Source organism: Meleagris gallopavo, chromosome 4 (genome assembly GCF_000146605.3).
Source record: "Meleagris gallopavo isolate NT-WF06-2002-E0010 breed Aviagen turkey brand Nicholas breeding stock chromosome 4, Turkey_5.1, whole genome shotgun sequence".
Lineage (NCBI taxonomy): Eukaryota > Metazoa > Chordata > Aves > Galliformes > Phasianidae > Meleagris > Meleagris gallopavo.
Genome location: NC_015014.2, coordinates 40,120,431 through 40,145,497, shown reverse-complemented (window position 1 = coordinate 40,145,497; position 25,067 = coordinate 40,120,431). Strand labels below are relative to the sequence as shown.

Here is a 25,067-nt window from a genome sequence, read left to right as displayed (position 1 = left end):
TGTCCCACCTGCACCACAACCAGGTACAGGTACCGCCGCGAGGGCCGGGCTGCGTTGCGGCCGGGGTTCCGGCTCGGAGCCTTCGTGGTTCCTCGTGGGGAGGAAGGAAGGGAGGGAAGGAGGGAGCAAAGGTTTGCGGCGGGACAGCCGCTGCCATCCGTCGGGGGCTGCTGCGCGCTACCCTCGGGGTCGGCTCCACCTGGCGTTTGGCGTGGGCAAACGGCCCGTGAGAATCTGCTAGAGTATTCCTCCGGGTCTTATGTAACCACAACTTCGGGACGTGTTAATGTGAAGCTGTAGTGTGATGGCAAGGACTTGGTCGCCACTTTCGTGAAGAAACTTTCAGAAACTTTCACATCTTTTGCCTAAATGGAGTGCAGAGCTTGCATTCATCAGTTCATCTGCTGAAACCCGTGTAAAACCGTGTTTAATATACTGACTGAATATTACTGGAATACTGATCCCTTTTCATGAAATTATTCATTCTATGTAGTGTCTCCATACAAAATTCAGGCAGTGTTGTTACTTTTAATTTCCTATCTATGTGATGTCTGAGAATACCCGAGTTTCCCTGAAGGGGAATCCTTAGACTGCTGTAGATGTCCTTAGGAAAGGAAAGCAGGGGTGGCTGTTTGCTCTGGTTTGGTTCAACCCAGCAAGAAACAGAGGAGGTACTTTTCTGAGGACCATGAGACTCTTTTTTGTGTTTGGAGCAGAAGCTCCTTTGCTTGCTCAGCAATGGAGACAAACCTTGGATAAACTCAGTTTGTTTTAGAAGCAGTGTGATTCTGATGTCTTTTCCTTGACCAGGGATTTAATTTGAAGTTAACATAGTATTCAGTATAAGCATGGTAGTATTTCTCAGAGTCACTGCTTCTATTTCAAATTTCACAAATAAACACTGTTCCAACACGGTGTATTAAAAAAACGTGTATAATCATTTCCTGCCACACATGCTAAATACGAGTTTGCAGTGTTAAATACAGTCGTGAAAAGGATCTTTCTTTAAAAGGGCTTAAAAATGAGTGAATTCCTTAGTGGTTCCTTCAGGTTTTCCCTCTGCAAAAGCACGTAGCCCTCGTACACAGACTACAGAGAAAAAAAAAAAAATTTGTTCTTATTACTGCCAACACTATTCCTCATAAATCGTTTGAAGCTTAACTGAAACAATCTTTTTCTTTTAAACAGACCTGTTCTAATTGTGTCCTTTTTGAAAAATATCTAGGGCGCCGTACTGAAATGTGTATCCTTTTTTGCTAAGTTACCTGTATTCCTTCTTAAAATTGACTTTTCAGACATTTAAGTAAGTGCATCTAACGTCTTGGTTCTTGATCCCTCAGGGGAGTTAAGTATATCAGTGACTTTGGGCAGTGCTGTCCACACGTGTGCTCATAGTAAGTAACTCGTGTGGCCATTTTTGACACTGACTCAGACTTTGTGATTTCAAGCTTATTATTTTGAGTACCCACTGATTTTGGAAAAAAAAAAAAACAAACCAAACCCAGAAAGTGGCCTAATCCAGGTTTGTGTGTTGTAAGGCACCAAACTCTACTGAATCTCAATAGAGAAAAATAAGTACTAATGGAAAGTGAATCATGTATTTTTCAGGCAGGCTGGGTCATCTATTGAGGTTGCGTAGATATCTGACTGTAGGAGGAAATGAGGATTATCTTAGACTTTCAGTTCCTAACTTCAGTGTCCAGAGTTAGTGGGATGACCCCAGGTCCTTTCTTTCAGTGAAGATAACACACCCCTGCGCTATCAATAGCCTCTCATCCAAACCTGAGCTCATTTTTAGTGGAGAGCAGATCAGTAAGGGACAGTGACAGAACCCTTCAAAAATTGGCAGGAAGGAACAGCCTCTGTTAGTATTGTCCTTTTATTTCAGGTTGGTTTTAGAGGATAAGACAAGAGGAAAAAAAGCTTTAATTTGTTAGTAATGGGGTTTCGAACATAAACTTGTGTAAAACTTTGTAGGCATGTATAGTAATTTACATTGTATGATGTCCAATATGATACTTTTTTGTGTATATGCATCATGTCAGACTAGCCTCCTCCCCATTCCCCTCCTGCCCCCCTTTTTTTTGAGTAATATTTTGGAAGTTTTGATTGAGCTGTCTTCATTTCCTCAAGTTTTTGCTCCTTTATTTTCTTTCATTGAGAATTTTTATAATTCTCTTTATTTTGCATTTGCAATTTTCAATTTTTTTGCTGTTCACTTTTTTTCCGTTATCATCATTCCTTAATGTGCAAGCTAAGACTTTCTTCAAGAGGAATAATGGTAACTGAGGAAACTCAAATGCTGCTCTCTGCTGTTTTTCCACACTTCACCATGGAATTCCAATGCATTTTAGTTCTACAAATAGCTATAAAACTGGTGATGATTTCAATATAATAGATGATAACGTGTTTACTCACTATGTCCTTTACATTGTTAGGAAGAGATGTAAAGACAAAGCCATACTTTATCTTCTGTCATTGATTTCACTGTCGTGTAAGAGGCATACATATATATTCAGAAGTTTTAGTCAAAAAATATGCAGAAAGTGGGCAGATGTTGGAAGGAAAGAAAGCTTCCTGACATTGCCTTTACTCTATGCTTTGGGGTAGTACAAAACTTTGGAAAAAAAAAGAAGTAAAAATCTTTATTGACATTAGTGTTCTGATATTGTGTGTTTTTGCCTCAAGATGAATCAGAACAGTAAGTTTTTGTTTTGGATAAACTAGAACCATGCTGGTATCTGCTATTATTTCATTTATTTTGGTAGTGTTTGCTAGTTTGCTAGTACTTCTTGAAAGAAGGATGAATGTCCTGACAGTGTGTGTGGCTTATGGTCTTGATCCATCACCACAATCTGATGTTGCCTACTCAGTGAGAAGATAAATAGGCTTTTTTGTTCTACTCCATACATGTCTTACTTACTAGAACATTTCCAGTGAATTTCAGCATTCATGGATATTTTTCAGCTCCCCACATAAACAGCTACCTTGAATGTGTGTATGAAATCTCAAGCACACAATGTATTCAGGCAGCTTCATATGGTTGGACTGTTTCTTACAGAGAGCTGCTCATTGAATGCATGGTCATCTCCAAGCATCCAGGTCTCACCTGTGATGTGTGACAAAAAAATCTGTCATTGCATCAGCAGTAAAAAAAGAAAGTTGAGGAAAGTGTATTTATTTGTCTTTATTTTGCCTTATCTAGGCTAGGCTAAGTAAAAAAAGCACACTGGTCAGAAAAGTATCTACCGCATTCCTTCAGTGCTGTTGCTTCTGTATGACCCAGTGCTCAGCCCTAATGTGAGCTTGCCTAGTATTTAACCTGTTAACATCTAGAAACTGCAGTGACTGGTTGCTGTTGGATATCTCAGTGCTTCACATGTGGAATGCTACAGATAAAGGTAAAGCAAAGATAAGAACACATCAGAGAATCAGAAAGGGGAATGAAATGTTTACAAGATGCTTGGCATTGTAGCATTTTTTTATTCATTCTTCTGTTAAAAGGTACTATGCATTATTTTTGTCTGAGCAATTATCTCTTTCTTTCCTGTAAATAATGTGGCGATCTGGTGTTTGCTTTTTAATTATAGATACTTGCTATAATGGTTTGAAAAGACTGTAGGAAATTGAACATCACTTTATTTCAGTTACAGTCTTAAAAGAAAATCCTGTATTGGTCATTTCAGAGACATGGTCAGTTATGCTGTATCCTCTGAAGCTGTGAGTTAAAGACTAGGTGACAGTCACGTTACAGCCAGTCATCTCACTTTTAGCACCTGACAGGTCTTACTAAATAGCAAGGGATAGGAATGATGGTAGACTTATTGAGTCAGGACATCATCCCCAGTCCCTGTTCCATGAGGATAAATGATATTTCTGCTGAGATTATCTGTCAGTCTTACAAAATAAATAGCTTGAGTTTTTACGGTAATATGATTGTGTTAATGTATTTATCCTCCAAAGATAAATACAGTTTTGCAGTGTGCAAACATAAGTTGCTCCAATCCAAGACTTCTAAGTGATTGAATCTTTTAATTAGTCTCTTAATTGTATCTGTGAACTCAAACGAGCTTGTGGTTCAGCCCTTGGATGAATGTAGGAGTTGCTGAGAGGATGAGGTGATTCATAACAATGAATCACTTACAGGAGTTGCTATCATCTGGGTTTGTCCCTGATCAAAATAATAATAGTAATTAAATAAAATGCTGTTTCTTGCTCTTGCATAAAAGAGTTCTTGTCCAATGAAATTTTTCATTTCGTCGTAAGCCACAAGTTTACTAATTCATGCTTGTCAAATTGATATTTTTTATGCGCCAACAAAAATATTTGTTTTTTTCTTTTGTAAACTAATATTAACATACTAGTATTTAAAATTACTAGTCATCCATTCTATATTTCTAGGAAAGAGATATTTAACTATTTTTGAGGTAGCCACGTCATGAACCTCAATGCACACTGGCTTGTTTTTCTAACAGCCATTCACAGCAGCCTTCCACAAATGGCTCTGTGAACTAGCTGATAATACAAGAAGCATTATAGGAACTATTCCTATAGACCACAACTATCCTCTCTTTGTATTGTACTGGGAATATTAGCCATATATTCCGCATTATTTCCTAATGCAGATTTAAGGGTAAAATGATTAAACACAGAACCAGTCTAGAAAACTTCAGAAGTTCAGCTACTAAGCTGTAAAAAAAAAAAACCAAAAACTTGTCTTCAGTGATGATTTCTTTGTGCAGTAGTTCCACTGAGACTAAATGGGTCAACATGCTTTAAAACAAACAAAAAATTAGACTGGGTCATTCAAGAAAGGCAGAAACATTCTGGATATAATTTGGCTGAAGTCACTTGAATTGGCTCGAAGGTTCTTCTTCTCTCAGCTAAATGCAAAATAATCACGTGAAAATGATATGTGCATACCTTTCACCTTTTGGACAATATTAGGAAAACATTTTTTAATGGAAATGGAGGCAACTCTGTTGAAATAAATGAGTTGTAGTTACTTTGACTCATCTCCAGAATAAATTTGCTTTATGAATAATCCTGAATTACTGGAGAAGTGCAGGGGAGTCTGAAAGCTAGTAAAACTGAATAGAGTAGGGAGTGACCATTGGTAATTTGTTTGGGCTTCTGATACTTTCTACACTTGCAGTCACACTGAGATAAACTAGAGAGTGTGTTGTGTGCTGAATTGATGTCTTGAATAGAAAGAAAGCACTTTTTGTCTTGAGACTCATCCTTAGTATGTGTATGTTGTACATCAGCATGTTAAATTACTTCAGTTTGCCACCAAAAAAATAAAGCTGTGTGTTTATTGATCATTGCCAGAGAACATGAATATGAATAAGTGGAAATCGTTAGATGAAAGTCTTAAGTTGTATGGAACATTTAATATAAAAGTACTCCTTTTTTTTTTTCCGTAAATATGTGTTTTAAGTATTTTATTGTTGAAGTATTTTATCTTTTTGGTTGAAAATAACCAAGAGAAGGACCAGGCCTAGTTTAGCACAGCTGTGCACATTTATTCTTGACCATTAGGTACTGTGGTGTCCCGAGCTGAAGGCAAAGTGAAGATCCAAAGTAGGAGTGGATTTCACTGGAGTATGGGATGGTTTTACAAAACAGTGGTTGTTATTAATAATTGTTGCTTATAAAATTAATGAAAAATGTTGCATGCTGCTAATGTTCTTGAACAGTTAATTTGAGGAAATAATATGAGACATTTCTGTGAAGTAGAAGCAGTCGTTTATATGAGTAAGCAGTCACTGAATTACCAATCCTTTTCTGATGCTGTTCCATCGCTAAGATTTTTAACTGTGTCTGGTCTGTTCTTAAATTTAATTATTTTGTAATTACATGGGATTTAAATTATTTTGAGGTTATATGTCCAAATATATTGTAAGGTTTGTCTGCCCTGGTTCATGGCATGTAGTATTTGCAAATATAAATGTAAAACTTGTTTCACTGATTTTAAGTTATCTTAAAATACCTCAATTCCCTTCTGCTTCACATTAAGCAATTGCCATGCTTTCGTGAGCAGTGTGCAAAGAGTATGTACATTACTTTGAAAATATGTTATTGTTTTTACATTGTACTTCTTGGGTTTCTCTGTGGATGGGTTACTTTATTTTTATTATTTATGTTGCCAAAAATCCTTTTTGTTGCAGTGCCTGACTGGGGAGGAAATTTTTTCTTTGCATGGAATACCAAACAACAGTCACATATCAAACTCAGACTTCTCTACAGTATGTCCTGCTGTTTTGCAACAGCTAATTTTTCACCCATGTGATCATCAGGAAAATTCTGTGGATGCATCTAGACCACATTCTTTGCAAGGTTAGTTATTTCATTGATATTCTGATTAGATTGCATGGAACCTACAGTATGGTGAAAAAAAATACAGGATAGAGAATCGGTTGGTTGACAAAATCTCTTGTTCCATTGGTAAGGATCGAATGTGTGATATCCAAATTCCTTGTTCTTGGGGACTAGATGTAAAAGACGAGATGTCGAATGAGCATGTGCCAAATGAAAGTATTTATTAGCAGAGGTACTGCAACGTTCTTCATAACTTTCAAAATACCAGCATTAGAAACATTTCAATTAGTATAAGTAATTATAAATAATATAATGTTTTTTAGGAATTAATGATCATTCCTAAAACTTACCTGTTGTTGTGAATAATAAGAACTACATTTGATTAATCGCTGATATTGTGGCATTGATTTATCATGATTGTTTTAGATTATTTATACCTTCTGAGGGCACATATTTTCAGGAAGCTTTTAGTATCTACACCAGAGTGTGGGATCTGTTTGTTTGGGTTGGGGTTGTTTTTTGTTTGTTTTTTTGGTACTGTTTGTTTCTTTATTTATTGACTGTTGGGAGGCACTGTTTGGATAGGTTGTATGCAGAAGACTTGATCTGTAGTTGATCACGTAAGGCATGTAGACCACCGCTCCTATTTTTCTTTTATCCAGATGGCTCAGAAGCAGTGTCCATTAGACAGATAAGCAAGGCAGTGTTTTCTCTGCCCCTCCCTTGCCTGCAGCACAAGAAATCTGCAAGGCCCATGCTTAGAGTTTTTAAAAACCACAAGCATGTGAGACTGTGACAGGGAAATTCACAGAAAGATCCAGAGCCAAAAGTAGGCTTTAATGCATGTATGTCCTGCTGTAGACTTATTTGTTGCCCCCCATCCCTGCCCCATGGAAAAATGAATCTGTACTGTGGCATATGGAAAGCAGTTGATTTCTATTACTGTCCATCATGCAAAATTCACAAGGCATGTTTCCAGTTGTGCTTCTGAGTTTTCTGCTTAGGGTCTCTCACGCATTTTAAGAATATCCAAAATATGAACAGATAAGGCATACAGAAGAAATTAATTCAATAAACTTCATGGGGCAGCTACTTGCATTAAAGAGGTATTGCATAAGCAAAGTAGAAGTTAAAAAACAATGTATAGTGTATCTTTTTTCCTTGAGCTTTGTGTATCTAATATCTAACCTAGCTGACACACACTTGTTTCCTCCTACCCTTTCTCTCCCCTCTGAAGTGTAGTAGGGAGTAGTATGGAACAGCATGAAATAGCTGTGAATGTCCAAGACTAATGTGCAATTGCTATTCTGTGCAATCCACTTGGCCTTTTTAAAAGATTTTCACACCCTTATTTCCTCTTCTTTTTAGGAAATTGCTCATGAGGAGCCTGAGCCTGCCTCAGGAAGGCCTAGAGCAAGGGTCCTCACTTCTTGTAAGGAATAATACTGAGCACTGGAGTTTTGCTCTCCTGCTGCCTATTTTTCTCGTGGTTTGGCATCTGAGCACTCTCTTTGTTGGGGCTGGAGTTCTGGAGACCGATAGAGTGGTTGATGGCGAAAACTGTCCATGTCACAGTATCAGGGTAGACTGTGCTTCAGTGCTCTGCTCTGTTACAAGATCTTGGACAAACCTGTTTTCCAGGGCACTCATGGAAGACTTAGTGTGGATGGAGTCCTAGTGAATAAAAACCATTTTAAGAGAACAGTGCATACATGGTATGGTGAAATACGCTTTATAATACAGCAATAAAGCAACTTTGGCAACATTGGTTATCTTGGAATCTTATCACTCTCTCCCTCCTCTCCCCCTCAACAGTTTGCAGTATTTTTCTTAAAGTAACAATTCCCATAATTGTATAATCATGGGGTAATACAGTAATAGTAATAAATCAATATGTTAAATTCCAAAGTATTTGAGCCATCCAGATCTAGAACAGAATTTTAAAAACAAAACTCCTTCTGCTTTCTGGTCCCACTAATCTTTAGTGAATTAGGAGGTAAAAAGCCTTTTCTTTACTTTTCTCTGTGGTGACAAAAGGGGATAATTCGTACAAGTGGATTAGACTATCTCTCTACTTGCAAACACAGATTCTTTTTGTACCTTGAGACATCTCTTGCTGCATTAAGCATACAGAGTGATGACAGGTATTTCATTTACTGCATATACTTCATGTTAAGTGTCCCAGTACATGCGGCTGAACAGAGAGTGCCAGCATGAGTGCTAGACCATACATTGGTAAAATGTGTAGTATTGTGGGAACTTTCAGAATTTAGCAATACCCTGTTTTTTTGTGCTTGCTTTTAAGCTCCATTCTCCTACTGTTTTGGCATCCACTGTTTTACACAGTTTGTGAACTTATCCTCTTTGTCTTTGGTTGTAGAAAGTGATTTGTAGTGACAGGATTTCTTAATCATAATTTCTGAAACTTGTTCTAATTTCCTGTGTCTAGTGAAGTAATTTGGGCGTGTAACCTAAATGCTTCATATCCAATAAAGATTTTATTTGTTTTTAGTTTTGTTAACTCAGTATAAAATGTGTATTTCTCTCAGGATAAATATGTAGGAATTGTTATTGTCTTAAACTGAGAGACTTGCTCTTCTATAGTAATCCCAAATGGCGGTGTGTGACTCATGATGACACTTATTTAGTATAGATTTGATTTCTAAAAGACATTTACAAGCTTGACTGTCCTGTATTGCAATGGGAGTGAAGCTCCTGTGCAGCTAGTGAATCTAACTGTATCTAGTGGTCTATTTATCCCTCTCTATCTCCTTCTCTCTAAAAAATGGCAAGTGAATATTTTACTTGGCACTGATGTACCTCTTGCAAATGCTTTGAATGCTTCTAGTGCTGTCTGCTCTTCCTGTTCTTTACACAATATGAAATTCATCACATACAGAAATTGTATCTCTGTGCAAACGATGTGTAGCAATCCCAGTTGCAGGTGATGAACCTGGTCTAGTGTGTTTGCTAATCTAGTGTTACAGGAAAGTTGGGCTGCAGATTGCAATCTCTCTCTGTTTGTTTCTGCTATGCAGAAAGGAATTTATGGTAACTTCTCTACGTACATATGGCAAAACTTATAATGAGGCTATTATATCGATGCAGCTTTTTGGATTATACCAAACTGTTCTTATACGTCCAACTTTGTGTTGGCTTTGATTGTAATCTGTGGTTGATTTTTAAAGACAAACTTTTTGTCCATGTGCATATCTTTGTATTTCTGTGGCCTCACTTGAGGCAGCATTGTAGACTTTATATGTGCATCCCTTAAGGCTTTTTTGTACTCAGAGGGACTTGAGAGGCAACTGGGTAAAACTGTAGCTAAGCAGAAACAAAATGTTTTGATGCTTGTTAAAAAAAAAACAACAGCAAAACTCCTGCAACCTGCAAGTCAGACACTAAAATAATTACAAGTCCTAGTGTCTGAACTCAGAAAATCTAAAACTACGCATATGGTGAAGGAAGCTAAATGATGGCCAAACCAGGTGCATTTGCTACTTCTTAAAAAAAGATTTTTCTCCTGGTGTCCATCTTTTTGAACATAGAACAACTTCTTTATATGCTTTCATTGCTCTATTTTAATAATCTCTATTATTAGGTATCTACCATCTTGCATGTCTAATAAGTAGTGATGGACTTTGTTTTCAGCAAAACAGAAGCATTTTGAATGATGGGAAAAGGAGGAATGTTAGGAACAACACTTTACCACCTCAGGGTGATCTGAAGGAATCATTCTTTACGAGGAAGGACTTTTGGGTCTTGTACAGCCAAGACAGCAGACTTTCTATTTGGAAGTTTTTATGAAAATGACAGTTGGATCTAACCCTGGAACTAGCAAGATTTTGCATCTTAAGACAGTGTTACTTTGACTGTTGACTTAAGCCTAAGTTTTTAATCTTTACTGGCTGTAAAGAGATCTGATTTACTCCAGCAGATATTGTATATCCCAGATATTGTATTAGCCCAATTTCAGTTTTTAATATGGTAGTTCCAGACAGTATGTCCATGTATTTCCCTTCTGGGTATATGCCTTAAATATCTGTGCTTTTATAATTTTTATCTCTGTAAAGTATAATTGCAAGTAGGAAACAATTATTTTTTCCCAATTCAACATCAATTCAGATGTTATATAAAATCACAAGCAGCCCTAAGTGAATCTCATACTAACTTTTTAAATATTTCTGTGTTTGTTTTTTATCCACAGTTTGGGGATTTGGGTTCCTAGCTGTGACTATCATTAACTTGGCATCACTTCTGGGATTTATTTTAACTCCTCTCTTAAAGAAGTCTTATTTCCCTAAGATTTTAACCTACTTTGTGGGCTTGGCCGTCGGTACTCTCTTTTCTAACGCAATTTTCCAGCTCATTCCAGAGGTAAGCAAGGAAAATCTTTACTTTTTTGTATGATAGTTTCCAAAATGTATTAATTCTAGAAGCATGCTGCATTTGTCTTCTGAGAGTGTAGGTTGAAGTCTCCAGAGGGTTGTGGTTGGCCATCAGTGACACTAGCTTCCCTCTCTGTCTGTCTGGGTGGGCAGAGCCATCAAGATCCATATGGTCCTGTGACCTGGGGAAGACCAAGGGTTATTCTGCCTCTGGATGGAAAGAAGAATGGATTGGATAAAGTTCTAATGGTCTTAAATTTGTTCCAAATTAGACCTCTAATTATGCAGTTAACTACTACATCCTGCATGTAAAATTCTGCTGTATTAAAACTCTACTGGTATTTAATCCAAATTGAAAAAAATCTAGAAGGATCAAGATTTTTCATAATTTCTGCCTCATTGAAACTTGTGGCTGGTAGAAAGACTGTCTGTATTTTTGTAGAGTATTTGTGTATTGTGGGGGGAATTGTTATGTACTAAGATTCCAGTCTAATTTGCATTGCTTTTATCTTCTGTTAGGCATTTGGATTTGATTCCCATGTAGATAACTACATTGAGAAAGCAGTTGCTGTATTTGGAGGATTCTATATTCTCTTCTTTGTGGAAAGGATTCTTAAAGTGATACTAAAGATCTATAATCAGGTAACAAAAGGCTAACTGTGCAAGCCTTACCTTAAAGTACATGGTTTTTTTTTATGAGCTTCTCAATAGGTTAATAAGATGTGGGATTTTTTTTTTTTTCCTGAGGATTTCAGCATTACTGAGTGTTCTGATGCATCTGTTTTAAATCCATATGGAGAGATAAAGCAATCTCACTTTTTTGAGGAAGTTACAAGCAGAGCTGGAAATAGAATCCAGGTGTGTGTGTGTGTGTGTGGTCTAATGTCACTGACATATGCTCTAGCTGCCTTCAAGGGCCAAGTCTGTAGTATGGTAGCTAAACATCAGAAGAAAAAAAGTGGAAATATGTAAAAGTTGAAGAGAATGGAGTATCCCTCTGGAGCTCCTGTCCGGGCAGGAGAAATCACTGTAACATATGTATCTTCTTATTCATCTGTAAAGTTCATTTTGTTTGTGCTGACAGTTCCTGAATCTCACCTGCAGTGACTAGCTCTGTGTTCCCCATGCTCTGGTACACAAACCTGCTTTAGTGACACTGCAATCTAAATACAGTATCTCAATACTACATGACATGGATAATTGGCTCTGCTTTCTACCCATATGTCAGAGTACTTTATTTCTGTGTGCTCATATTGATGAGACTGAATTTGTATCAGAGAAAGGCCTCTCAAACTTTTTGGACTCTCTGATCATGTCTTGCCAAGAAAACTGTCCTCTGTTCCTACTTTTACATTGTTCTGAGCCTTTGCTCTCAAACTGATCTTGCTATTGAGAATAACAAGGATCCAATTGTACCTTGTTTGCAGTGGCTATATGAAAAATGGAAAAAAAATAATGTGTACTTTATTTTTGGTAACAGCTCTACTTGGTAAGCAGCTGTGAATAACTAGCAAATGTTGATACTAATGGTGAAGGTATTTGGTTTTGGAAGGCTCTATATAAAGGTATAACAATGAAAAAAATTCACAGGTATTTGAGGAGTTTCCTGGCTAGCTAAAAGTAAGTAGTATTTTGGAAACTTAAATAAATTTGGAGTTCATCTAAAATTTTAAATATTAAACGATTTATTGCTGCTCATTTAAACATTTACTTGGTATTGAAAGCAAGGTAACATGAATATGATGCCCAGTATTTTCTTTTAAGGTCTATATTTCTTTGTTATTTCACTTTTTATTTAATAAACTACCTATTTATTTATTTATCTGTCATCCAGCCTGGCCATAATGACTTAGAAAATGGTGAACAGAATCAGTCTAAGGATAAGACTAGTCCCTCCAAACCACCATCATCCAGCAATGGAGTGACTTGTTATGCGAATACAGCCATCGTAGAGAGCAATGGAAATTTTGGTTTTGACAGCATTAGTGTTGTCTCAGCACAGGTATGAAAAGTATCTGTTTTATTCCTACCTATTATATAAGCATATATGAGGAAGAGAGTGAGTATGAATTTTTATTATTTTTGTGAAGTTCTTCTACATTTTTAGCTTACAGCTTGCTTGAGCCCTATAAAAATGCATGGGTTTTCCTGGGGCAAACTTTGGAAAGCTAAACAATGGATTCAGTTAGTAACCAACCCAAAAAGGTAGTAGATATCAGTGTGAGGGCAGATAGATAATTGCTTAATCAGTTAATTCTGTTGATTTTGATTTTGTTGTTATGGATTTGTTTAAAGTGTGTTTTATTGCTACATGACCCATATTATGTTTCTGACAACACATAATGTTAAGTTTGAGAACTTGGTTTCTCTGAATCAGTGGTTTATGAGGAAAACTGGTACAATAACTGTCATGCTGGTTGTGCTTAATCCAGTATACTTAGGTACTGTAGGGATTACGGAAGTATCACAGGTCGAGACATAACTGTTCCTCCCAGTTTAAACATTACTTTTTTTCAGATTTGTTGTTCTATACTTCTGTGTTTGTTTCTGTACTACAAATATAACCTCCTTCTGTCTGAGAAGAAAATGGTAGCAGGAAGAAAGCGTTGGTGAACTTCTTTATTCTTTTCCTTGTGCACAGAGGAGCAGTACTGCTCCTTATTTAAAAAAGCAGCAAACAAACAAAAACAAAATGGAAAATTATAGCAACAACTGTAAGATGGCAGATTTTTCACAGTAAAGATTTCTGGTTTACTCCCTGTGCTCTTCACAAGGTAGTGCAGTAGGGTAGGTCAGCATGAAATTTTACATGCTTTTGATACGTAGGAATCCACTTGGGATATATAAACTATATTCATAATAGAATTTGACTATCCTCTTAATCCAAAGCTCAAGAAAGGGAGCGAACACAATATACAGTAACTTTTACAACAGTAACTTTTCTTAAACTTGCTTCAGAGACTGGTTGCTGAAAATGCCTGAAGTCCCAAATATGTAACATTGGATGTGTATAATAAAGCTTTACAGTGACTTTTATTTATGCCCTCTGGGCAATTTCAGGGTTTCTTGATCCTGCTGGCAGTCCCAGAGGATGCTAAAGGATATCTATGGAAGATGTTTTAAGCAGAGAGGTATTACTCTGTCCTAACTGCTATTGGATCTTCTGCTAGCGTGCAGAATATTACTCTTGTTCTACAAGATTTTGACAAATTGAGATTCTGACTTATGTCTGAGGGAGTCACAGATTCTTTAGTAATAGAAATAGTAACCTGTTGAGATAACATAAGATAAAACATAAGATAGTTTCTTAAGTTTAGAAACAAAGAAGAGACCGTTGCTTCAAATTATTATTATTTTTTTAAGAGCAAAAATAGCAAGGTTAGCTTTGGTTTACCATAAATTGTGGTGATCCAGACAATACAGAACTTATTAATTAATAAAGGTCAGACCTGATATATCTGTTGGGTGTTCCTGAGCTCCTTAGCTGCCATCTCTTCTGTGACGTCTTCTGATGTGCCATGACAAAGAGGGAACAGTACCGCAGAGACAGACACATTCATTTTTGCCTTTGAAGCCCTTGTATTTGTGTGGTAAATTTATCAGTGGTCTGCCTTGAGCATTTAGAATATGTATTAGTCATTTGTCTATTTCTATTGGACATATAATCTAGTAAAGTTCAGAATGTAAACCCAGATGAGCAATGTCCTTGTACTTTATATGATTTACAAAAGAAATCCTGTCATTATCTGAAATAGATTACAGGCAAGAATTGTACTTCAGAGCTACACAGTAAATGGCAGACAGACACATATACATATAACAGAAGTCTCTCCAAATCTGACTCATAGTTTTTAAGCTATAGTTGTCTCTAAAGTTTGAAAGACTGGAGCAAGAAAGTAGTTTTACAATTAAATCAATGCTTCTATCCTAATTTAATTGCAGTTACTGTAAAAAAGTAAAAGAAACTCCATAGATAACCCAAATATCAGCTCATGTCTGAAGTCATTTCAGTTCTTCATGAGTTCTACAGCTAACTCTTAACATCATCTTCTTACCCAATGTTCGTTTTCTTCATAGAGGCATAAAAAGTTCAGTGTACGTATTCGTGAAGTATTCATTTTAACAGAAAAGTCCTTGAGATCAGATTTTTATATTTGTCATAAATATGTATGCAATGATTTGGAGTTTAATTGGAATTCTCACCTGTGCAACTGGCAGAAGAAAATGAGTTCTTTATATAATTCTTGGCTAAGCCTGTTATGCCTCTACAGCCCAAAGAGAAATGTAGACATACACGTCGTTTCTACTGTGTTTCAATTTGCAGGGAAGCTGCATGTTTTTTTTTTAAGCCATTTTCTATTTCAAATCATAAAATTATAAATCTGGGACTTCTTATGCACCGAATAGAAGTTATAACTATGCTTTATGGCATTTGTTCCATTTCTTAACCGAGGCTTTATTAGCTATAAATTCCAAGTAATGCAATCTAACTTGGAAATCCTTATCTGAACTTTTGTCCTGTCCCAAGGCAGCTGCTACATGGAAGGATACAGTATGTCAGATAAGAATGGAGTGGGCAAATTATGAGACAGACCTTATTGCTCTGTCATTAAAGAAAGCATTCATTAATTGTTATATTTCCATTAAGTTCAAACTTCAATTGCGTGGTAGCATTATTATTTGATTTTACAAAGATAAAACAATTTCCATATTTGCAAATCCTTTTTTTTTTCCCCTGAACACTATGTTTGCAAATATAATGTAACTGCAATATATGTGTGTACAGAAGTTTATTGAAATGATCATTAGAATTTTTTTAGCAAAGATTATTTGTGCTCCCAACTGAAATGGCATTTCCTTTTATCTTCATCAACTGTTTCATTACTTCATGATGTCAGATATATAAATTGCTTCCACTTCTAGGAGGAATGATTGAGAGCCCTGGGGTGTATATGCATTGCAGTTTTATGTCAGCCAGTTGTTTTTATGCTATGAGACTTCAACCTGCACGATCAGAACTAGGCACTGTATGTTCTTATTAAACATGAAACTTGTAAAAACTGATTTTGATAGCTGGACTTGACTATCATCAATCAAAATTAGAAATAAAATTAGCAGGCTACCTGGATACGTGTCTAGGTTCCCACTTAGCTAGCTGGCTGATACTGACTGGTGATGGATGCATCTGTCTCTAAGAACATGATGTGCTGGCAGCAGCATGTAGTTGGTCCAGGTCTGTTTTATGTAGGAAATACAGATGCTCTCAATCGCAGTGATTAGATCCTTCCTGTTGTAAGCACTTAATAGAGGTGGCTGAGGAAGCTGTGAAGATCTTTATCAATCCTTGGCAATCTCTTAATCTGAGCAAGATTTCCAGAGACACATTCAGACACTGTGATCTGGATTTTTTTCTGTCTCAGACAGAGGGTATTCAGATAAAGCTGTAGAGTTGGGTGATCAGGCCTTTCACTAAACTGTTGAAACAGAAAACGTTTGCTCCTGTTACCTATGCTGCCTCCTTCCTAGGCCAAGCATTCTGGTATCCTTATGTACTAGTGCTTTATATTATGCTCAACATTCATTTAAAGCCAGAAGTGTGTCTCATTGGCTTCTTCATTCATTGTTTTATGTAATTATTTTATCGTGTTGTTTTTCCAGGAAGAAGAAATCCAGGGCAGTTTGTGTAAATGTCTCGGTGGGCGCCCACTGTCGAAGATTGGAACCATTGCTTGGATGGTTACACTGAGTGATGCCGTACATAATTTCTTAGATGGTTTGGCAATTGGTGCTTCTTTCACGTTGTCTCTGTTTCAAGGACTTAGTACCTCCATAGCCATCTTGTGTGAAGAGTTTCCTCATGAGCTGGGTAAGAAAATTCATTCAACATATTGATTTCTGTGGTAACCACCAGTGTGGGAAGTTACACTTGCCAAAACATGGCATAGATTGAATGGAAATTTAGACAATTTAATGGAAAAAATGCTCATCAAAGTATATTCCCAAGTACCAAAATACGTATCTATTGTAGGAAGTTCTTGAATGCAGATGGATGGAAGCTGGGAATGAATATTAGAACAATGAATCACAGAAAGGCTGGAATTGGAAGGGACCCCAAAGATCATCTAGTTCCAAGCCACCTGCTGCGGACAAGAATATTGTTCACACATCCTATGCCATCCTATGGATGTTTTTTTTTTCTTCTTTTTTCTTTATGGCAAGTCCTGTATTCTCAAGATCTTTGCTAAGTTCTGCGTCACCTAATTGCTTTAGACTGTTTTGGTTACCTTCGTATTGAAGGGAAATGCTCACCATTTACTTGACTGAAAGAAAAACAGCAGTGGATTATTAGTTGTATACAAATATTTTCTTTTCCTCCTTAATTCCTTTGAAATCAGAAAACAGTTTCGTTTGCTGAAGATGGTTTTCTCTTTTTCCATTTCTTTTTTCTCTTGTAGGGGATTTTGTCATCTTGCTTAGTGCTGGAATGAGTATTCGACAGGCTCTGTTTTTCAACTTTCTGTCTGCATGTTCCTGTTACATTGGGATGGCTCTTGGAATATTAGTAGGCAACAACTTCGCTCCTACCATCATTTTTGCTGTAGCTGGTGGAATGTTCCTGTACATATCTCTGGCAGATATGGTGAGTAAGAATTTCATTTTTTCAGTTATTTAATTTTCTTCAAGAAAACAAAGACTTCAAGAGCAGTCTCTCTGATGGAAATTAGTATTCTGTCTCTTTCATGCTAGAATCATCTACTACTTGTTATTAGATGTTAAATAATCAATTATGACCTTAATGGAGGTGGACAAATAATTGTGCTTATTCATTAAATGCGAAAGTCTTTGATTTCACAACTAGGGCTGGCCAAACTACTATTGAAAAGGAATTTTAAATAAGGGAAATCTTTTCATGAGCTTGGGTAGTTTTGGTTAAAGAATGAAAAAAAAAAGGATATATGGTGAATCGTAGTGTACTCAAGTATGATATTCAGAACTCATGGCATAAATTTAGCGTGGCTCAACTTAAAATTATTATTATTAAATCTGTTGAAGTAGGTGAGATTCTTTTCTTTATATGTATTGCTCTGCATTCTTTCTTTACCCTCTCCTCCAACATCTTCTTTCCTGCTTCTCTTTCATTTTCTAGGTTTTTGGATTGTATCAGCTACCTGTCTGAGCTTTTCTCCCCTCTGACAAGTCTGAATTAGGATCTGGCTTTCTGCTTTCTGTTATGATTTTCACACACTTCTGTTCTGTTTGTAGAAGCAGGTAGGATTAACAAAAATGTCTTATCCATTTTCTTTTCTTTTTCCTGTTCTTTTCCATTTTGAACAAAGGCACAATCTCGCTTCCATGTTAGTAAAATCATCACATGATGAAGCTGAGGGCGTGTGACAGTGTGTTCACTGAGGTGTGCGAGTACAAATGAGCCTTGCTCTATGGCATGAAGCTAATCTGGTTTCTTGCCTCTTGTGCAAGAGGAACACAGAGCTCTTGACTGATTTCTGGGAAGGTTCAGCCACTTCCCCCATACCTTAATCTGTTTTTCAAGAATTGCACTGAATTCAATAGTTCTTTTTGCCTTACGAGATGAAGGAAAAATAAGACTTCTAAGTCATCCCAACAGAAGGCTTCTGAACTGAACCTAAACTTTAGAGTTGTCTTTGTATTCTAGCTATACTATCAGAACAGCAGGAAAAGATTTAAAACTTTGACAAACATAAGTTGTCAAAAATGCAATTCACCTTATTTGCAACAAACACATACCTTGAATTGCCCCCCTGCTATTGCTGCAAACCTTTATCACCAGTGCTCATCTGCCACCACCTGCATTTGCTCTCAGGAAATATCTTTTATTCCGCAGTTAGCAGCCACCCTTTGCTATTATTATACCATTAAGATGCCTGTTATGAAAAAAATAATTCCTTCATTACACTGTAAGATAACATTTTATATGTTACCACCAGTTTCAAATCATTCTTCTTCTTTCTTCTTTGCTTTATCACTATCTTCTTAGCCCACCAGACCTTCTACTTGTAACAGATTTCTCATTTCTGAGAGGCTGTCCATGTTTTCAGCGTCACTTACTTTGCTTATAGATGAAGTAGAAGGATCCTAATCTTTATTTCCTGAACCAACACTGCTGTCCATTTTTGTGAAGGAAGAAACGCAGCAGTTAGCAATACAAGGGCAGCTGCTCCTAGCAATAAATGGAACAATAATTGGACCCAAATAAAAAATAGGAAATTTCCATGAGAGCCAACCAGGCAAGACCACAGCAGAAGAAAACCAAAACTCCATTTCAGTTTTCCATCCTTGATGAAACAGTTTTTTAGTGTAACTAGAGTGACTTATTCTCTGACTGCCTTCACCCTCTATTTGTTCTAGTGCTCAGTCCAAGACAGCAATGTGTTCCTCTGAAATGGCCTTGAGTTACACATGCTACCACAAGATGGCAATACTTACCTAAAATTATCCGCTTTTTCAGTTCCCAGAGATGAATGATATGCTGAGAGAGAAAGTGACAGGAAGAAAGATGGATCTCACATTCTTCCTTATTCAGAATGCTGGTTTACTAACGGGGTTTGCTGCTATACTGTTGATTACCTTGTATGAAGGAAATATTCAGCTGTGATCATGCAAGTGAAAATGGAATCGGTGTTGAAGACGTCAAGTAAATTATGAATGGAAGACATTTGAAATCCACAAAGGGACGTTTGTTTACTCTTCTTGGTTTTGAAACACTGACAGATTCCATTCCCCCCATTCCAAATGCAGGAAATCCTTTTATAGGACTTACCATTGATCCAAATAGTAGGATCTGTCAACTTCTGTACTCTGCTAAGGAACTGATTCTAGTACTTGTATTTCTACCTAAAATTATCAGACATACTTGAGCTGTTATAGAGAAAAAGGAGGTTACTTGGCCAGTAGAATTACGCAGTGTATGCAACTGAGCTGAGCTCTTCAAGGAAGAAAATAATGCATTCCCGTATCTTTTTGCAACTGTGATGAAAACAAGCAGTTTCAAAACTGCTTAATTTCATGAGTTCTGCTGCAGGATTTGTCTGTGTAAGATCCCCTTCCACCCCCAAAACAAAACTAAAACAAACAAAAAAAACCAATCAACTATTTCAAAGTAGATACTAATGAAGCTAAGATTTGTAATTACTAATTAACACTGGAAGGAAAGATACCAGTTACTGCTTTTGATCTTTTCTCTTTATGTGTGCACTAGGGAATTGTTGATTTATTTTCAGAACCACTTTTTTTAAATTGGAGGGAGTGTGTGTTAAATTTATGACAATTTATCAACTCCACAACATTTTAGAAACATTGAGTATTTAAAAAAAAAAAGTCAAGCATTTTGTATTTTATGAAAATAGCCTTGTTTTATACTTAATTTCCATAGATACTCCTTTAAAAAAGTCTGTATTTTCAGTTAAAATTTTGAAAGGATATATTGTTAGTTGTACAAAGTAGAACTTAGAAAAAAAAAACTTGCTAAAATCAACATTCCAGGATGTTCTTTTGCAATTTGAATAGTTTTCTTGTGTGCAGTTTTGTGAAAGTTGTGTTACTAAAATATACAAACTTTTATTACAATTTGTTGCATATGAACTTTCTAAAATCATGTTTGTGTGTATGAGTTCTTCTTAAATAAAGAGTTTAGCTACGCTGATGTTGTAAAATGTGTGCAAAGAAATTCATACAAATATCTACCATTTCAGTCATGGCTAAGTTTTGAGGGAAGTATTATTGTCATGTACTTAATTACCTTCCTTTACATTGATTTCTAGGCAAGTTTTACAGCTTTGAGGAAAATACAGCTTCTTGGCTTCTTTGCTTCCAGTAGAAAGGGACAAATCCTTTATTTTTCATTCACTATTAAAATACATTTTCTGTGAAGTAAGTGATTTAATGTTTTATTTTAATCTTATCTGTATTTACATTAGAAAAATGACTTTTCTAGGTCTTTGGTTGATTAAAAATAAACAGAACCCACCACCAACAAAACCCAACCATTTTATACAGGCAAACTGCAGGAATAGTAAATGATACTTAGTTTAAAATTTGCATTCAAGTTTAAAGTGTATTTGTAGTGGTTTTTGATTTTTGCTGTATTGAACACATGTTTATGAGTCACTTTATGCCCTCTAAGTTTCTTTGAAGAGTAAACCTGTTGCATGCTTTCCTCTAATGCCTGCTGATTCCTTGTGTATAAGTTGCTTGCAAATGCTACTCTTATGTGTCTCAAGAATGTTTTATTATAAGTTTGACTGTTCATTGACGTTTAAAAATCAGCTATTCCTATTTCATCTGATTATTAAAATAATATAGTGGCATGGTGCTTTTCACCCTTACATCCAAAAGTTTGCAAAGGAGATTTGATTTTTATCATCTCACTAAGAAGAAAAGAATTGAAACAAATATATCATTGAAATAACTTACTTTTAGATCACAGAGAAGAATAGAGATGATTAAACCCTAATATTCAGACTAGTCCTTTAGTCAAAATGAAATTTCATTTTCTGCTTGTGGAATATTTCATAGGTAAAAAAGCTTTTTGATTTCTCTGAGATCTGTCTGTATGAACTTTGGTATTATGTTTATCCAGTACATAAAAAATGAATCTATTCCAATTCTAGGCCTGCCAGTGATTTGCTAGGTTTTGCTGATACACAAAATGAGGAAGAAACGTGAGCAAAAATGGCTGTTTCGTTGCAGATAAGACTGCAGTAAGTTACTCCTTAAAAGTTTGAAAATCAGTTGAGAAAGTTATTTCATGTTCTTTTTCACATTAATATTATCAGAAGCACTGTTCATCTTATGTCATCCCTTCGTCCTTCTTTTCAACCATGGTGCAAATTCCATATATAACATAACTTCAGAGGGCTCTCTTTTGCTTTGGTATTTGTTGTCACCATAAGTCAAATTATCTGACTAACATACGCTTGAGAAAATAATCTGTGTTAGCACTACATAGCTCACTGACATAAAGTTTTCTCTTTTTCATGGTGTGGTTCATGACCCAAGACTAACTTCATTAAAATGCATTAAAGTAGGTGGGGGGAAAGACATACCTATACAAGACTCTAAAGAGAGAATAACAATGGTTTTTGGAGCAAAAAGTATATAAAGAACAATAATGTGGATGAAAGGTAAACCTTAGAGAGATTCAGGTTGCTTGAAGAAGGAACATACAGAAAAGTGAATTTGTATGTGGGGCAATCTGTCAAAAATATGATATAACTATCTGATTTAAGGAAAAATGAATTGAAAAATTAAATTGGTACTTAAAGTTTAGTGTTATTGCTTTTGATATTTCAATGAGATCTTTAGTGAATAAAGATTTAGAGCATCTTTTAAACTGAAAATTTGGTATCAAATTTTAAGCTAAATTAAATATCAGCTTTAATCTAAGAGTAGTCTGGAACTACTCCGAAAATATTTGCTTTCCTGCTCCTTCATGTTTTGCAGCTTGCCTGAAGCTTTGTGTTACCTTAGTTAAAAGATCTATAAAAGCAGATCTGCATAGTTTACAGATGATTTGAATATACATAAATACATTCAATTATATTAATGATAGTTACATAAGCATCTCTCCTAATTGATGCATGTAGAGAATCAATTGTGTGATAATTTCTGTATTTTCTTTTGGGAATGTCCTTTTAAAATCTCTTCTTTAATAAACCACTGATTTACCTGTAGCTAGGTGAACATATTTGCTTGCTGGTTTGCATTTTATTTTAGAGTTTTCTGTATCTGAATTTGAAGAATGCTACATCCTGGGAGAGAAAATGTAGCTGGCTTTTTCTACTCCACGTAATTCAAATTAAACCACTTACGCTGACAAAGAGTGTTGAGCCAAGTTTAACTCATGAAAGTGTAACCCATTGCTAAATTTAGAATATGAATTGAGAATATTTTTCCTTTAACTCTAGACACTAATGCTAAGGAAGAAGTCTTTTGAGAAGTCTTTCAGATCCCTTAAAGAAAAAGAAAACCACAAAAACCCACAACAAGTCAAGTGAAAGTTGCTTAAAGTCTTTATCTTAAGAACAGTAACTTGGAACAAGAGAGATGCTTCCACTCTCTCCTCTACAGCTATGAGAATTACTCAGCTGTACTGACTAATCCCCTAAGAATGTTGCACTTCAAGTGTTTCAGATTTCAGAGTAAGTGATAGGTGCAAGATGCTGTGATTCATTTTCAAAAGGGAGGTCAAAATTGTTCAGAACTACACAAGGGTAAAGGGCATTGACTCTTTTAATGATTGATCTCTATGTATTAGCAGATACCAGCAAACTGTTTCACGTATGCATAGGCATGTAACTCTTATTTTAGGCTTCTACTTTTATTCTATTACATATCAGAAAGTTTCCAGGAACACTATAGCTTGCTAATCAGCTCTTACAATACTTGATGCACAAGTTATTTCCCTAAGATTTTAGAAGAAACTCTCCTTACCCTATCTGGCAGTTCAGTTCAAAATGTAGTGGTGTGATAAGTCCGTAAAACTAAATGTAGACAGCCACATCTTATAGTGATTAGTACAATACATCTGTCAAGGACAAGGCTACAATGTCTTTTTAGGGTTTAATATCCAGTATATTTCTTTCATATCTAATATATTGTCTTTTTCTTGATAGTTTTGAAGATAATATAGAAAAGTGCAACAGCATTTAATATTTGGGGTAAAAATAGGACATATTGAGTGATGTAGGACATGAACTACAGGCAAGATATGGCTTGAATATATGAATAGCATGTGAATTAACGAGGTAATGCGATTCTCTATACTGTAGCTGTTAACTGTTGATCTCAGTGATAGCATTGTGAAAGAGTCACAGGGCCCAAATTGACTTCTTTTAGAAAGATAAGAGTTCCTGACTCTTAAGAACAAACAACTGCAAGTAAGGATTGCCACTTAGAATACCTGTAGAGGGACCTGAGTACAGCACTCAGTGCTATTGTAACTTTTCCAGTCTTCTCCTTCTTTTTCTTTTTCTTCTGATGAAAAAATAGTATTGAGACAGGAAAGTAGCAGGATCTGTAATAGTGACATATCAGGCTGCATGCTGCTCAGTATTCCATTCTTCTGTTTCCTCTTCCTCTAGAAATTAAGGGTACTGGTGGTTCAGTAAATTTTGGAAGAGAATGTACCTAAAACCACAGCAGGAACAATGTGCTTTATAAAGATGTTCCCAGAAATAATTATCTATACAGAACATTCAGGGAAAGTGCAAATTATAATTGGTTTGTAAGAAAAATCATTTAATTCTAGTCCAATACCGTTTTCCTTATTTTGACCTCTATAGATAGTTGCAAAGTTTAACTGCTTCCTAGAGATTTTGCCCTATCTTGGTTTGTATTACAGGAAAAAGTCCTTGTAACATATGTTAGAGCTGCGGAGAGTAAGTAAAAATCATGAATAGCTATCCTGAAGAAGCTGGAAAGGGTGCCCCAAAAGCCACTATCATCAGTAATTTTCCTTGCTTCTTTATTTGCCTCTTTAAAAATATATATATTAGTTACAATCTGTCCATCCATTGCCTTCTGTAGCTTTTTTTTGTGTATACAGTTGTTGTTAATGATGCTGGGAGTGATACATGTATCAGTTTGGTTCAGTTTAAAGGAGAAATAGCTCTTATTCTCCAGCAGCAAAATCCGTGCCTTGTGTACATGAAAAAAAAAAAAAAAAGAAATCTATGAACTACTCTTGCCTGAGATAAAAACCATAATGCTTCTCAGAAACTCCAAAATCTGATCATCTCAATACAGTCTGTTTTGTCTTGGGTTTTCCTCACCATTGACAGGCAATATCTCCTGATGGCAACTACGTTTATCCCATTGCAAATTACTGTTTTACCATCTAAGCAAGTGCTGAGGAGTCCATCATGATTATATTTGCTGAAAATTTATAGTTGGACCTACAAAACTGCTGAAATTAGGAATGTTGTCTTTTGTGGAGTTGGTCTTGGCAATGCTGAATTAATATAAAGAAAATAATAGCTAGTAATCTTTTTCAGTAAAATAATTTTGTTATTATTTCAGATATTTAATTATTTTGAACAGTAGTGGTATAGACAATTGTGGACAAGAATATTAGTTTTATCCAGCTAGCCCTAGATATTTGGAGAAAGAGCAGCAATCTTTTCAGAATAAACTGGTTCTTGAGAAGAAAAAGTGCACAATGGCATCACCCTACTGCTGAAGTGTGAGAAAACCAGTCTGATTAGAAGAAACGTGAAATGAGCTGATATGAGCCAATATATATTTAGTAAGAAAATACCAAATAGTTTTGATGTCTTTGACCTAAAAGATAGAGAAGCTGCACTCAAATCTACTCTTCCA

General features: G+C 35.9%; 1 protein-coding gene across 1 annotated transcript; it reads left to right on the top strand.

Moving 5' to 3' along the window:
* Window positions 1–5: 5 nt before the first annotated feature.
* SLC39A8 (solute carrier family 39 member 8) lies at window positions 6–20,066 on the top strand (the record flags this gene model as incomplete). The annotated part of the gene is made up of 9 exons (XM_019615131.1): window positions 6–23; window positions 6,171–6,339; window positions 10,529–10,698; window positions 11,229–11,351; window positions 11,457–11,567; window positions 12,544–12,711; window positions 16,368–16,575; window positions 17,165–17,349; window positions 19,198–20,066. Coding segments are annotated over 9 exons (1,299 nt in total), but the record flags the coding sequence as incomplete, so codon positions are not given.
* Between the last annotated feature and the right edge of the window lie 5,001 nt (window positions 20,067–25,067).